General features: G+C 23.5%; 2 protein-coding genes across 4 annotated transcripts in view; both read right to left on the reverse strand.

Moving 5' to 3' along the window:
• LOC129606647 (uncharacterized) overlaps nucleotides 1-15,714 on the reverse strand; it is a 95,692-nt gene that overhangs the window by 48,148 nt on the left and 31,830 nt on the right. The window lies entirely within an intron of this gene.
• LOC129606648 (uncharacterized oxidoreductase TM_0325-like) lies at nucleotides 8,252-9,772 on the reverse strand. The gene has a single exon (XM_055517065.1). It carries the CDS (start codon nucleotides 9,602-9,604, stop codon nucleotides 8,819-8,821), a length of 786 nt encoding a protein of 261 aa, XP_055373040.1. The 5' UTR covers nucleotides 9,605-9,772; the 3' UTR covers nucleotides 8,252-8,818.

Raw genomic sequence — 15,714 nt, forward strand, 5'->3', positions numbered from 1 at the left:
ATAATTTTTTACCCATTAATATTCTAAGCATTGTGAACAAAGGTATGAAATAGATTTTGTAACATTTGTGATACAAAAATGTCGTTTTAGTTCTTACTACTTGGTAAATTCGGTAATTTATGTAGAAAATATGTACATATACGAGTATGTGTGTGTAAAGATGCATCAGAAGAACGCCTACATAAAATTATTTGTGCTATAAAGTAGAAATTTGATAGTTTTCTTTCTTATTTGTTTTTTTTTTTGTTATTTAAATCTACTGAAGTTGGTTATTTTGAGTTTCTTTACTTATGTAAAATATTTAACGGCACGTGCATAAATAAATATCTATGTGTATCTCATATTAAAAAAAAATTGTAGATTTGAAAAGGATTTATTCAAAAAATTATTGGATGCTTTTGTTTTTGAAATGCAAATGGTAGGCAGATGGTGTATTATTTTATCATGTGAAAAAGAAAAACGACAAGGAAAAAGGAAGAGGAAAATTTAACAATAGAAATTTTGATTTTTCCAGGTTAAATTTTATAGGGTATGATGAAATAATGAAAAAATAAGGAAATTAGGATTTTCTTTTAGTAATTAGGATTTAGTGAATAAAGAATAGATTTAAATTTAAAAGAAGAATTAAAAATTTACGATGTAGTTAATAAAGTTTGTAAAATAGAAAAAATTGAATAAATTAATTTTTTAAAAGGATAATGAGAAAAGAAAATATTATGGTTTTTTTTCTTTGATTAATTTATTTAAAATTGAGATCCTCAAGTTTTACATAATACATTAATAAAATATAACGGTGCCTGAAAATGTAAGTTAAAAAGATTACATTGTTTCTGCAAGAAAATTTTGAATTTCTTACAATTGTGTTCTTGGTTTATCAATTCACATATAATGCGCAAAATTTATAAATTATTGAGCCCAATGCTAAAATGCGTCCGTTTTTACTTGCTTTTTTTATTTTTCTTCAATTTTCTTCGAAACACTATAGTGCTTTAGCGCATTTTCGGTCGCTGCGCGTAAATCACTGTATATTTAATTCCACTATATTTTTGGATCAAAAAAATAATGAAGCACTCAACAAGTTTTATTGAGCAACTTTTTAAAAAAAATAGTAGGTGCAAACTGATAGAATATGGGTACCATAAAACGCGGGATACGAAAAATGTTCTGTGACAAGGCTTAAATAATAAGGTTATCAAATACATAGTCTTGCGGAATATTTTGTTAAAAATTTCAGGATCGATTCTACATGGCAATAGATTCTTAATATGCCTTCGAAAAGAAATTAGCTAATATAGGGCAATAAATTTTGAGTGGCTGTAAACTGAAAATACTTATATAAATGATTTGTTTTATATTCTACCTTTGAAAAACTCACAAGTTCTGTCGAAAAAACTCCGTCTTTTAGATTCCGAATTGCATTTAATTCAAGAGAATTTCAAAATAAAATATAATTTCACAATTATTTTAAAAATTCTAATAAATTGTATTTAGAATCGGAATATGTGATTTAGAGTATTTCCAAAGGGTGACATAAAAATTGCGATTTTTGAACCAATTTGCAAAATTTAAGCGGACATATTGGAATTATTCCATCGAACAATCGTGCTCAAATTAATTAAAATAACTCTCAATAATTTTGCATTCATAATATTTTTAATTAATTTAATAATTTTGTTAGACCAAATTTTTTTTTTTGTAAAACCAATTTAATAATTTAAATTTAATAAAAATTATTTCTTTTATGCAAATTTAATAAAACAACGAAGTTAGTAAACTTAAAGTACTTAAGTATCCTAAAAATAAATATTAAGTATCTCTAAGTGTAATATTAAATTTTTTACTGTTACATAAATGCATTATTGCATCTCAATTTTATTAACATTGTTCAAGGTTTGGTTTTATATTTTATTATTATTATTACTTCTATTTATTTTTCTACCTTTTTAATATAACCTTCATTCCCTATATACCAGTTGTCTATATGTATATTTATATATTTATACTTCTATTTTATTAAACTATGATACATAATAATGTAATATAATACATAATATTTATGTATATTTAATAAAGACAATAGCTTTTGACCTCCCTATAAGAAATATTTCATTAAAAATGCAATACTGGTAAAACTCTATTAGAAAATATCAGCTTTTGTGCCATTTTGTATGTGTATTGGTGCACACATATACACTAAGCTATTGCTAAATAGTATATTATATAGATCCAATAGTAACCAGACATGATTTTAATATTCAAAAAAGTATTTTATGACATTATTTTCTTTTTCTTACTCTTCTTACTCTCTCTCAAAGCAATGTTATATTAAAAAATTTCATTCATTCATTCGTCTATCCATCTTTTTTTTTTATATTTTGTTTGATTTTCCTATTTTTTTCTTTTAGAACTTGTTCTCTATTGTCATCAAGTCATTGTCAGTGCCATTACCATCTTTGATATTTCAAGGCATCCATACTCCTATAGTTAGATTTTTTTTTAAATCTATATACATTCTGTAATACGGCTGTAATATTTACAAGATATGCATTTCGAAGAATCAAGAATAAAGGTGGAGGGGATGAAAGCGGGTGGGAGAGAATAACGGAAAAAATGAGAATAAAATATTATAACGAGTTTTTTATGTTGAAAAATTAAGAGATTCTTTTACTTCTTAAAGTTTTCTATCATTTCCTGTTATATACAATAATATACATGTACATATGTATATGTAAAATGAAATAACAAGATATAATAATCTCTTTATCGTTTTTAAGGTTATTGTTTCAAAGGACATTTTCCATTTAAAGGTCACTATTATTGCACATTTATGAAGGTTTACATGCATGTGTTATAGAATTACAATTTTTAAGTACAATAGAAGAGGATTTCCCCCCTGCAACCCCTATTAAGACTTTTATTCTTTATTTTTATATAATTAAAATATGTATAGTTTGAAGTGTTATATAACAAAAAATTTTTAATGAAAATAATATAGGTACCCTTTGAATATTTATTCTTATACTGTAATGATATTTAATTTTTTTTATAAAAATAACTTGTCAGTATAGAATGGAGACCTGATCGCAATAAAGTAAAAAAAGAATTGAGTTTTTAGAGTAAAAAGGTGATAAAAGATTAAAAGGAATTTATTGTGTTATTTATAGAAAGTTACACTTTGTATATAATTTTTTTTTTGTTAAAAAATGTAAAGTGGATTTAAATTGTGCTCAGCTTTTATTGCATTTATGAAGTTATGTTGGAATATTTTCATTATATTTCAATTTAAATTGATATGATTGAACTTAACATTCAAAGAAAGGACAATAAATGACATTGAATATAAAATTATTTCAATTTTAATTTATAAATTAACAGAATTTTTTTATTAATAGATTTTGATACAATAGCATATTGTAGAATTGCCAATATATACCGAAAAATTATCGATTATTGAGCATTAGCAGCAATCAAACAGGAAATAATATTTAATTTTTCTATTTGAGTCGTTGTACTCGTATAAATCATCTGTTGCATTTGTCTATGTTAAACAACAATTCAGCTTCGTTTGTCGTTTTATTATGACCAGCAGGTAATGAAACCCAAAAAAACTTTCAAAATTATTGAGCTAATTAATTAATAAAATGATTTAAAGTTCGGTAAGAAAAATTTTCTGTAGTTTAGACAAATTTCTGTTATTTATTTGTATATAATAACTCATAAACAAGAGTACTTGTCAACAACCGATTTCAGTTTCGGAAGGCAATATGGAACATGCAATTGGTGATATTCCGGTCGAATATTAAAGAAGATGGCTTTAAATTAAAAATTTCATGTGATTATATATAAAAAGCTAAAATGGCAACAATTAATTTAAAGGTTGAAATAAAAATAAGAAATTTTTAAGGGAAAATCTCAAAAAAAAACAGCCTAATAGAAGCAAATCTGAATGATGCCAAAATGGATTGTTATATTATGTATGTTTTTATTTATTATATTTTAAGATGAATATAGTATCGTAAAGTTTATATAATTTAAAGTAAAATAAATTTGAAACTATTTTACGGAACATTTATTTCTTCAATAAAATTATACATTAAAAATTTTCATTAGTTATTTAAAAACTCGTAGTATAAATTACATAATATTTAATTTACGACACCATTTTTTATATAGCAATTTATATATTTGCAGAATATAACAATATTTCTCTTGAAAAGTTTTATAATAAAAATTTTAAAATAAATCAATCTATAAAAATAAGTTTCCTTTTTTTTTTGAATAATGTAAATTTGTATATATATATAGGCAATACAAATATATAATATTTAAATTTTAAATAATGCAAGACAAATGCTTAAACTGAGTCATATAAAATAATTGACATATTTTATAATGACATTTTTTAAATGAGTAAGTTGAATTGTGAGTAATTGTTTTGGAAAGGTTTAGGACTATAGCGTCGATTGTAAAAGTCTAACTCTTTTTTTTAAGCAAACAGTAATTTAAATTCAATTTCAAAACTGCGTATACTATTTCATACCAAGACTCATTAAAATTGATGAAGCGTAATGCACGGTGTTTTTTCGATTCACGTTTTTCTCGTATTTACTAAATGCATTTCACGTATTTTGGTTAATACGGTTGTCGAATGAATGCTCGAAGTTTGCAATTCATGAATGTGTACAGTTAATTTTAGTTTTATTAGACCTTCAATTAATAATATGATAGTTGCTTGTGAAATCAATTGAGTCTGTTCCCACCGATTTTAATTAAATAGGGTTTTATATAGTTCGATTTTGAATCACTTGTAGAGCATTAATTGTTTTTTTGGTTGATGGAGGAGCCCCATAATTTAACAATATAGCTTATTAGACTATTTAAAAATGAATAAAAAATTGATTTTTTTACTTCATTGGGAGTTAATACTGAGACTCCTTTGAATACTCCAGAAACCACAGATAATTTTTTCTTAGTTCACAGGTGTATTCTATTTTAACTGAATTGATTTTTTTACTTCATTGGGAGTTAATAGTGAGACTCCTTTGAATACTCCAGAAACCACAGATAATTTTTTCTTAGTTCACAGGTGTATTCTATTTTAACTAGAATATTCCAATTTAAATAAATATTCCATATTAGCATAATATTAAATGCTTAATTAAGTAGTTTTTCCCTATTCACAATAATTTTCTGAAAATTCCGAAAAATGTAAAGATAACAAAATTTAGCTTTTGATCTACATATAAATGCATTCATCTTTTGAAAAATTAAGTGTTATAAAGGATAGAACTTAAAAAATAAAAAAGTACAATTTATTATTAAAGTATGTACTCATAAATAATATTTGCTTTTATTACATACCAAATATGAGTGCCAAGTTGCATAAAACTCTTGAACGTTAAGCGTACATACATATATAGAAAAAACCTTTTGCAGCCTCTTTAATTAATAATTTGTACATGAAGAATTTGTTATATTGTTGTTAAATTTATATGAGTGGTAAAAGTGCAAAGTGGTAAAAGTTTCTTAATTTTTGTCCATTTTCATAATGTTTTACTATAAAATCTTACATTATATCATCATGTAATCATATATGTATATACATATATAGTACACACAAGTACATGTAGCTAATAGTATTTAAAAAAAAAAGAAAATTTAAAAAGGGATATGAAAGTTATAAACTTATAAATGACCCTGAGCAAAAAGGAAACAAAAAAAAAAGTACAAAAACTTTAAAAATGAGAGAGGGGAAACACTAGCTTAGAAGAAGATAAAAGAAAAATTTTCATCAAATTTCCAAAACACGTTCCATATGAATGGGTTTATATTTAAACGTACGAATATATAACTTAAGCATAAATTTATATACGAATTACAAACATATATATATATACACAATTGTATGATGTACTTATGTGCCTACATGTTTTTAAAATTCTCTTTCTGCGAAAAAGATTTTTTTTAAAGTGTTTTTGATTTTATAACTTTTATTTGGAAACAAATTACTAGGGGAAAAAAAACCAAATAAATAAATTTAAACTTTTTTGCCGGATGTTATGCAAAAATAAAAATGAAAAAAGGATTTTATTTTTTTTTGTTTTTGTAAGTTTCATACAGCAGACCCAATGGTGCCGATTTTGATTGTTAAATGTAAGGGAAAAATAAAGGAGCAAAAATTGTTAAGAATGTTAAAAAAAATGTCAAAATTCTTTTATTATAACCAATTGAAACCACCCAATAACATAAATGAAAGTGTAAAGCAAGAAATAAAAAAAAAACAAGAAACATTTGTTTTGGGAACAAAATCTGCCTACTGAGACAATCAAGGTTTTTGTTTAGTTAAGGTATGTCTTCTTAAACTTATAGTTAAATAGCTTGAACGATTTTTCGGATCAATTACGGAATATTGTACTATATTGTTTATAAAGTGTTTAAGAAATTGCCGAATATGCTAAAAATTACTTAACATAATTTGTGAATTATAGATAGAATTGTACTTCGTGTAAAACACATGATTTATAACAGCCTGATTGTGAATCTTGAAAAATTTTTGTTTTTTAAAATTTGATTTATTATTTTCCCAATAATATAACTCATTTTCTCAAAATATCAACTAAACTTGTCATTTCAAAGTAATATGAATAAATAATAACTAAAATTTTGTATAAATTTGGGAAAAAACAAGACACTCTACTTAAAAATTACATTACAACAATATATTATGATGTCAGTGAGCATAGAGATTATAATTTGGTTTTGTTATCACGTAAATTGATAAGTGTTGATAAAATGGACTCAATGTATAAGTCAATGTGACAATTTATTTCATAGTTTATTGGCAATCAAATTGCTATTTATAATAATTAGGAATGCATGATATTATTCTAAAATTAAATTAATTTTAAAGTGTAGTTTAAATAGTTTTAGTCCAAACGATCATTATATTTAGCCTTTAAAATGCCAAAAAACACTTGTCCAAAATTTCACATTGTCTTCACAAAGTCAAAACAAAGAAAAAAGTAAATATTACTGTTTTACTTCTTAAAATTTAAATGAAAATAAAATAAAATCAATACGAGAAAAGAAAAGAACTACTTATGTATACATACATACATATATGTTTTAAGACACACAATAAAAGAATGAAGGAAAAAAATAAATAACAAAGAACATATAAAACTCACAAAAACGATTTTTTTTTAACTTGTAGCATATCCTTGAAATTTTTTGAAGTGTAATTTTTGATAGACTTGATTTTAAAGGTAAAGTTCCTTTTATGCTCTTTTCATTTTTCTTTTAACATGATTATTTCAAACTTTTCTTTGATATTTCAGGAATACCAAAGAAAAAAAGCAATGATCAAATGAGGACTTGCTCTTGTATCTTTTTATTTTTATTTTTATTCAAGTTAACTAAATTCTTTAATATAATTCTGAGTAAAAGGCTTTATTAATTCCTTTTACGTATAAAAAAATGTTTTCTATAATATATGATAATATGTAAAAAGATACATTTACGTATTTCTTTTAACATTTTAAGTACAAACTTATTTTTTGTTAAAGGTTTTACAAAAGGATCCATTCTCTTGTATATTATATTGATTAAAGTCATTAAAAGTTTAAATACTGGTAAAAATAAATGTTATAAGAATTGAAATTTACATTTTAAAATTCTTGTGAGGGTCCCTTTCGAAATTTTAACATTTATTATTTCTAAAATAAATTAAAAAATAAAACCCAAATATCTTTAAACTGAAAATTGAATCTTAAGTCTTAATATAAAGCAAGTAAGTACAACAATATCATAAGAAAAAAGATGTGATGTTGTTGAGGATAACATGAATCTTTTGTATTTTTTACCGAAGTATCCAATATTCAATAGTAAATAATATGTATAATATACAAGTATCTGCTTTGGGTAGGTGTGTATATGTTCATATATGTAAATACTTAACATCAAGTTAATTTAAGTAAATTTCTATACAATTTTTTTTTTAATTAACTTTAGTGCGAGAATACTTTCTTCTGCCTACAGAATTAATTAAATTGAAAGAAATTTCAAAATGTAAATATCTTCTTTCTATCCTTTTTACTTCGACTCTTTTAAATGTGTTTTATATTTATTGATTAAAAACACAAGATAGTGAAAAAGAAAAAAGAAAATGAAAGAAAATTTGTAATGGATTATAACTTAAAATACAATTTGATCAAGTTATGGTAATTTGATCCTTTTTCCAGACTTTTAAAAGTATCAATAAATATTTTAGCTTAAAAATAAAAATTTTGTTTAACAATTGTTTTTCTTATCTTCTTATTTAAAATACGCATTACGTGTACAAATTACCATACTTTAAAAATAAATTGATAAAAGCAAGAAGTATGACATGTACATAGCTACTACTTAAGTATATACATATATAAAATTTTTGATTAAAATTTTTTAATTTTGATATGATAATTAATTTTCTTTAAACTTAAGAATTTTGAGAAGTCTATTACGTTCTTGGGCCAGATTTCTTATGCACACAATACTTTGATTTACGTATAGTACACAAATATAATATTTGCTGTGAATACTGTTATAGATTCATATTATACCCATAGTTTAATAATATTTGCATTTAATTTAGCACAAATTTTTTAGAGCCATAAATTTATAGACTTTATATTCAATTAGAAAAATTTTATATTTTCATTTATTTTAATAAAAAATTTTGCAATATTTGTATGTTTAATTACAAAATAGACTGAGTTAAATGCATCTTTGGACACTAAATGTTTTAAGAAACAATTATAAAAAAGAACATAGCAAGAAATTATCTTGGACACATAGCATGACGTCCGCCATCAACAGGGATAGAAGTACCTGTAGTAAAACTAGCACACTCACTAGCTAAAAATGCAATAGCTTCAGCAACTTCACTTGCTTGACCTGGTCTACCCATAGCATGAGTATTTTTTGAATGTTCTAAGAATTTGTTATAGGTTTCTTCATCCATTCCACCACGCTTATGCAAATTAGTCACAGTAACACCTGGACTGACAGAATTGCATCTTACACCCTTAGCAGCCAATTCTAAAGCTACACAACGAGTAAATTGTTCAACAGCCATTTTAGATAAATTATAAGCCAATACACCAGGAAAAGAACGTAATCCATTAACAGAGGAAACATTTACAATGGAACCTTTGGTTTCAATTAAATGTGGAACAGCTAACATTGTTAAATGATAAATAGATCTTACATTTGTGTTCATAACGCGATCGTATTGCTCCATACTTGTATTTTCAATTGTTCCAACTTCAATTATACCTGCGTTATTGACCAAAACATCTAATTTCCCAAATTTATCAATAGTTTCTTTGATAATTCTTGCGTTATCTTCCTCTTTAGTAACATCACCAGTTATTATTAGAGGATCTTGTCCATTAATTTCCTTACACTGTTTTGCAACTTCTTTCAAATTTTCTGTTTTACGACCGATCAATGAAAGCTGTGCTGATAGTCTAGAGAACTTTATAGCAGCTGCTGCACCGATTCCAGAACTTGCTCCAGTTATTAATACAACCTTACCGGCAAAGTTCATAAGTGAGTTTGCCATTTTTATTTTCCTTTAGTTCAGTTTGTCTTCTTTAAAATACTTTTTAGAGATTATTTAAACTTTAAAAAAAAAAAAATGTCGAATTAATCAATATATTTTTAATTAAAATTTTATGAAAATTCTGACATTGGCAAACCCGACAGCAACTTGCAAAGATCTAAAAATTGATCTAATATGTAACAAGAAAAAAGCTTTAAGAAAAGTATAGATAACTTAAGTCAAAATAAATGTCAAACAAATGTACATATGTAAGTGTGACCGTTTCTGATTTTCAAGTAATAAAATCACTTTTTTATATTTTTTGTCGATTTCGTTTCCACAAGTTTGTGACATTTGATTTTGACAACCGAACATATGAAATTACTATGAAAAAAATTTTGAAATGGAATACTTTAAATTAGTGAATTTATTTTACATAAAATTTTCAATTTTGGTTTTCGGTTTCAAAAAGTCTCATTAAATAGGCATGGCTATAATCTATATTCTGTAATATTTTTTTGCAAATTGATAATCTTTTGACAGCAAAACTTGTGTTTGAACTTGAATATTAAACCATATTTAATAATTATTTGCTACTTTTTAAAATATTCCATTATAATTATAACACAGTATTTTCCTTCCCCAATATTTTGTTTAGATTATATTAAAATACATTATATCATATGTGAAGATTTCGATAATTAATCATATTCATAAGTCATTCAAATTACAAGATAAACAATGGCAGTTATTATAATACTTTATAACACCAAAAATATTCAAAATATTTCAATTATTCTTAGAAACTCAAAAAACTGAGCCTCTTATAACAATTTATAGCTTTCAGTAAAGCGTCCAACAAGTTAATTGAATATTTAATTTAATAGCTCGTAAGCAATCATGGCAGGTATGTAATTACACATACATTTGTATGTTTATTTTTAAGAAAATTGCCAAAAACGATTATATACGAGGAACTAATAAAACAAAAAAATTCTTGTTCATTTTATATGTAGGGATGTATATAAATCATAAAACTAACCAATTTTGTTATTAAAGAGTTATTATTGTTAGTAAGGGTGGAATAACCATAAGAATTCCCACCGGAAAATAAATGTGCACTTTAAATTTTGGTAAGTGTGTACATATGCATGTTTAAATCTTCATATTTCGTAAATACATCTACTCAATATTAATTTAATAAATCAATACTAATATATATATACATATGTATTCATCATGCAGGTATAATAATATTGATATGGTTGTAATTATCTAATATTGATTGCAGACGGACAATACTAACTTATATTTTGTAATTTGAATATTTCTTAATCTGTTGCTTTCGTGGCACAACTTTTATTGGGATTGAAGTTATGAAAGAAAAAAAATGGATAAAACAATTTTTTTTAAATGAACTTCAGTATCGTAACAAATTAATGTAAATAAACTAATATGTAATTTGCCCTAATGTGGTGTAATTTAGTCAAATTTGAAGAGAGTACGTGTATATGTATACATACATATGTTATTTAAATGTACAACATAATATGGGCATGTGGAACATACATATGTATACTTATATTGTTAATATATCAATGGGATTAAGTTAAGGCTGAACATAAAAACAAAATATGTATTGGGTTGAAAACTTAAAGGAAAAACTAAGCAGATAAATTTATTATAAATTATGAGATATAAGGAAAAATAAAATTATTAGGGAACACTAATTTGTAACATATGCATATGTCCCTGCGTTATTAATTTCATACATCATGTTATAGTTAAGTTATTTTTCATGTTCTTTCTTTTACTTTTTATAATCTAACTATTATGGAAAAAAATTATCTAACAGTTTGTTAAAAATATTTTTATGTGCTTATACCATATTGTATCCTATATAATATGTAGCAAATATTATATTGGGCAAAATAAAGCTGTTTTAAGTTAGTTTTAGTTCTTTATTTGTGACTATTTAATATATGTATATTTAGTTTCATTATAATTTGTTTGCTTAGTACGTACATAGGTTAATATGTGTATTCCAAAACGTTATGATCTGTTTAATTTTATTTCGTATAAATTAAGGAAATCTTTAGAAAGAAAGGAATTTCGATTAATAAATTTAAAAAAATCAATTATACAGAATCTTATTCAATGACAAATTTTTAAGTCTTTAAAAATAATTTGTAAAGACAAAATAAATTTAATTTCTACAACAATTCAAATATTTAAATTTCTGATAAGAACTGGTCTATTCAAGAACTACTACTAGAATTGGAATTACTATTCAAGTCAGTTATAGTTGAACTTCATTATACTTAGAAAGTTTCTTGAAAAATGTTATTGGGATTCGTTTCCACTCAATTGATATTATAAACGTTATGTATGAAAATATTAAGAGAGCTATTTTAATTTTCGCTCATTTTTTTCGCTATGACGAGCAATAAAGTTTTTTCGCAAATAAAATGGAAAATTAACCCTATTATCATTATAGTTATTATACGAGTATGTGCAACGATAATATTTGATAATAATTGTTAGAATTATTTACTTCTTATGTAAACACTCGTATACTATGTATATATATTATATATGTATGTATTTAAAAGCGAATGTATGTAAAAATCTTTATTCAATTTATGAACCTTATATTATTATAAATTTATTACAGTACCTATATGAATATGAATATATGATATATGAATATGAATATATAACAGTTGGTGTTAGAATATCATTTTGATTAAATATTTTAAGCATATAATTTTTACTTTATGTATTTATGTTTTATAGTGTAATGAAGGACAAAATATATAATTATGATTATAGGTAATTTTATGTATGTGTACATAGCACATAAATGATTAGAAATTATTTTGACGTCAAAATATAAATACTTATAGAGGATATTGTTTCCTTTTATATGAATGTAATTAATGGAAATTCGCTTATTTTAGGTTAGATATCAAAATGTTCTGGCATTTTCATTAAAAAATTTCGTTTTGTTTTATATATAATATATTATCAAAATTAATAAAATATATCAAATATCATAATACCATATACTTATAGAGTAAATAAATTTACCGTAAATAATCGACTTGATTGCCATCTGGGAATTATAATTATAAATGGCTTGTTGTTAATATTCAAGGTTTTTTTGTTTAATTATTTTTCCATTATAATATTTTTATAATAATTATAGTTTTTCGTTTCTATTATTATAAATGTATTGAAAATTGATGTATTTAGTTCATAAAATTTCCATTGTTTTATGCTCTAAAATTCAATAAATTTGAGTTGATGTATTGCTTTTCTACAAATTCTATAGAGCAATATAATTTACCAACTTTTATTAATTTCAGTCTCTCTATAAGTTCTATTAAGAAATATCTGTTAAATAACTAATTGGAATTTGTTTTAGAAAAGAATATTGATAACAAACACAATCAATGATTTTGTTTAATAGAATTTTGAGTAACTGCGAAATAATACAAATTTATTTATTAAATCTTCGACAAGTAAGTATTCAATCATTAATCTATATGTAATCTATTTAAGATCTTTTTGATTTTAACATTTATTTGTATGTTAATACATATTTACACTATGTTAAACACGTGTGATTATGTTGTCATCAAGGACTATCAAACATCAAAAACAAACTGCTTTTTTAATCAAAAATGCAAATTATGTAACTCAAAAATATTTGATATTTGTTGATTGATATTTTGAAATTCATATTTAAAATTAATGTAAGATTTGTGCTTGAAATATTTTTATGTATAGTCTTTAATTTTAGTATTATTAATATTATTGATGAACTACTTCGATCTAATAGATTATGTCAAAATTTCAATTTGACATAAAATATTTTTATTACTTTAATATGAAACTTTCTTAGACTTATTCCATATTTTAAAAGTTCAATAAACTAAAGCCATTTTCTATGCGTCCACTAAACTGGTAATGACTTAATATTTGAGACAATAAAAATTTAATTTCATTAATTAGCGAAAAAAAAACAATAAATAAAATAAATCACCGATTGTCATGCAATTTTATTAAATATTTATTTATTTTCATTGTTCTTTGTTTGTTTACTATAAACGCACGCCATCTATTAAATTAATTATTGAATAAGTTGAAAATTTATTACGCTTGCATTATAAAAAATAATATTTATTAAAATTAAACAAAAACAAAAAAACTTATAATTTATATTCTTTTTTCTATATTCTGAATTAATTTCTTTAATTGAAGTTTTCAATTGGTCGAATTTATAGTGCGAAAATCAAAATTTATATTATTTATTCTGACATAATTATACTTAAGTGCAAGGGTTATTCAAATTCCAGACACAATTCTTTCTATCTTGTTCAACAATTTTATATAATATTAGTTTTTTAAATAGGAATAAATAACACATACCTACCACACAATAATAAAGGTATCTCTAATTATTAGTTTTTCGTTTCATGCCATATAAACTTTTTATATTATAATAGTTGTACAATTTCAACAATAATTGAGTATGAAAAAAATAATAATAATATAAAAACAATGGTACTAACTAACAATAATAACCATAAAACAAAAATATAACATTAAAAAATAATGAAACAAAACTAAGAATGACTTCATTCTTATAATATTCTTTGTTTTTTATTTATTTTGTATATAAATTAATATTGATTGAAATGATAAACATGATGATGATGACGATGACAACGACGATAAACGTGATAAAAGTTGTATTAGAATATCATTAAAAATAAATTGACAAACTTGTTGACATAAAAAATTACAATCTCCTTTTTAGCTAATATAAAAAGGCTTTTTCTTATAAAAAAAATAAAAAACGAAAAGAAAAATATTATGTAAATAATATGGAAGGATAAGAATATAACATTTTTGTATAAGCTTTTTGAAAATTATATTGTAAATGAACGATTTTTTAAGAATTTTATTTTAAAACTTTTGAAAAAAAAACACAAAAAATTTGTAAATTTGCCATTCATTTTTGTACTTGAATGGTTGTGTATATTCACGAAAACGAATTTTGAGGCAGTTTTCCATATTTTAGCTAGAATATATTGATATATTCTGATATTGATTCATATTTATTTAATATTTTTAATGAAGCCGCATTAATCTATGTACGTCAAAATAAAACAATTTAATAAGCGTCAATCTCTTAATCTTAATTGGCGACAAATTAACAAATCAAAATTGTGTTTAAACTACCCTGGTATAATAATTATTAAATATAAATAAATTATGAATGATGTTTGGTTGTCATTCGCAATATATCGTGACCTATAAAATAAAACTGACATTTCAAGTCAACTAACAAATTCGGAAAAAGTTAAAATTGAGACAGTTATGTTTGTAAATTTTGAACGAATAATGCAAATTCGAATGTTATGACAATAACAATGAAAAAACCAAAAAATGTAACAAAAGAAAATCACCCATTATATAAATTTATTTATTTGAATATTTCTTGATTATTGTTTGTATACTTTGTGTAATATACATTTATAATATAATTATGTTATATTATGTACACAATTAGTTTTTTTTTCTTTTCTTTCAGAATTTACATGTATTTAGAAGTGTTATTATAATGATAATTACAAAATATTTTAAATGATGTCCATAGTGTTGGACATTATTTGCGTTCAATTATTTGTATTTGGTATATAGTAAAATTCTTTAGTTCGTTAATTTATTATGGTGATGTGTTTTAAAGTAAAATGAATTTGTAGTTTTAAAGGAGTTCCTGGCCAGATAGGATATTGTGTGTAAATGTGTATTGTTAAAATGTACTGCTAAAATGAAAGAATCATAAAATTATTAATGTTTATACTCCAGTATAACAACGAAGAGCCAACGATCATTTTCTTCTTTTATCAGAAAATGCATTTTAAATGTCATAATTAAACGTACAATTCTTTTATTAAGTTAATATTTCTCTTAATTTTTTTATTAACTCCTAAGTGTATGCAATAAGATTATATTTTTAAATAGGGGGCTGTTTCAACGTCTAGAGACGTACATATTTCATTTAATCCCGTCCCATTATAAGAAATCAAAGTAGGATAGACAATAATTGGTTTTTGAAA

Source organism: Condylostylus longicornis, unplaced genomic scaffold (assembly GCF_029603195.1).
Source record: "Condylostylus longicornis isolate FDR11 unplaced genomic scaffold, ASM2960319v2 ptg000020l, whole genome shotgun sequence".
Classification (NCBI taxonomy): Eukaryota; Metazoa; Arthropoda; class Insecta; order Diptera; family Dolichopodidae; genus Condylostylus; species Condylostylus longicornis.

Excerpts from the sequence above, each read along its gene's own strand:
- LOC129606648 (XM_055517065.1), bottom strand. The coding sequence starts at position 9,604 with ATGGCAAACTCACTTATGAACTTTGCCGGTAAGGTTGTATTAATAACT.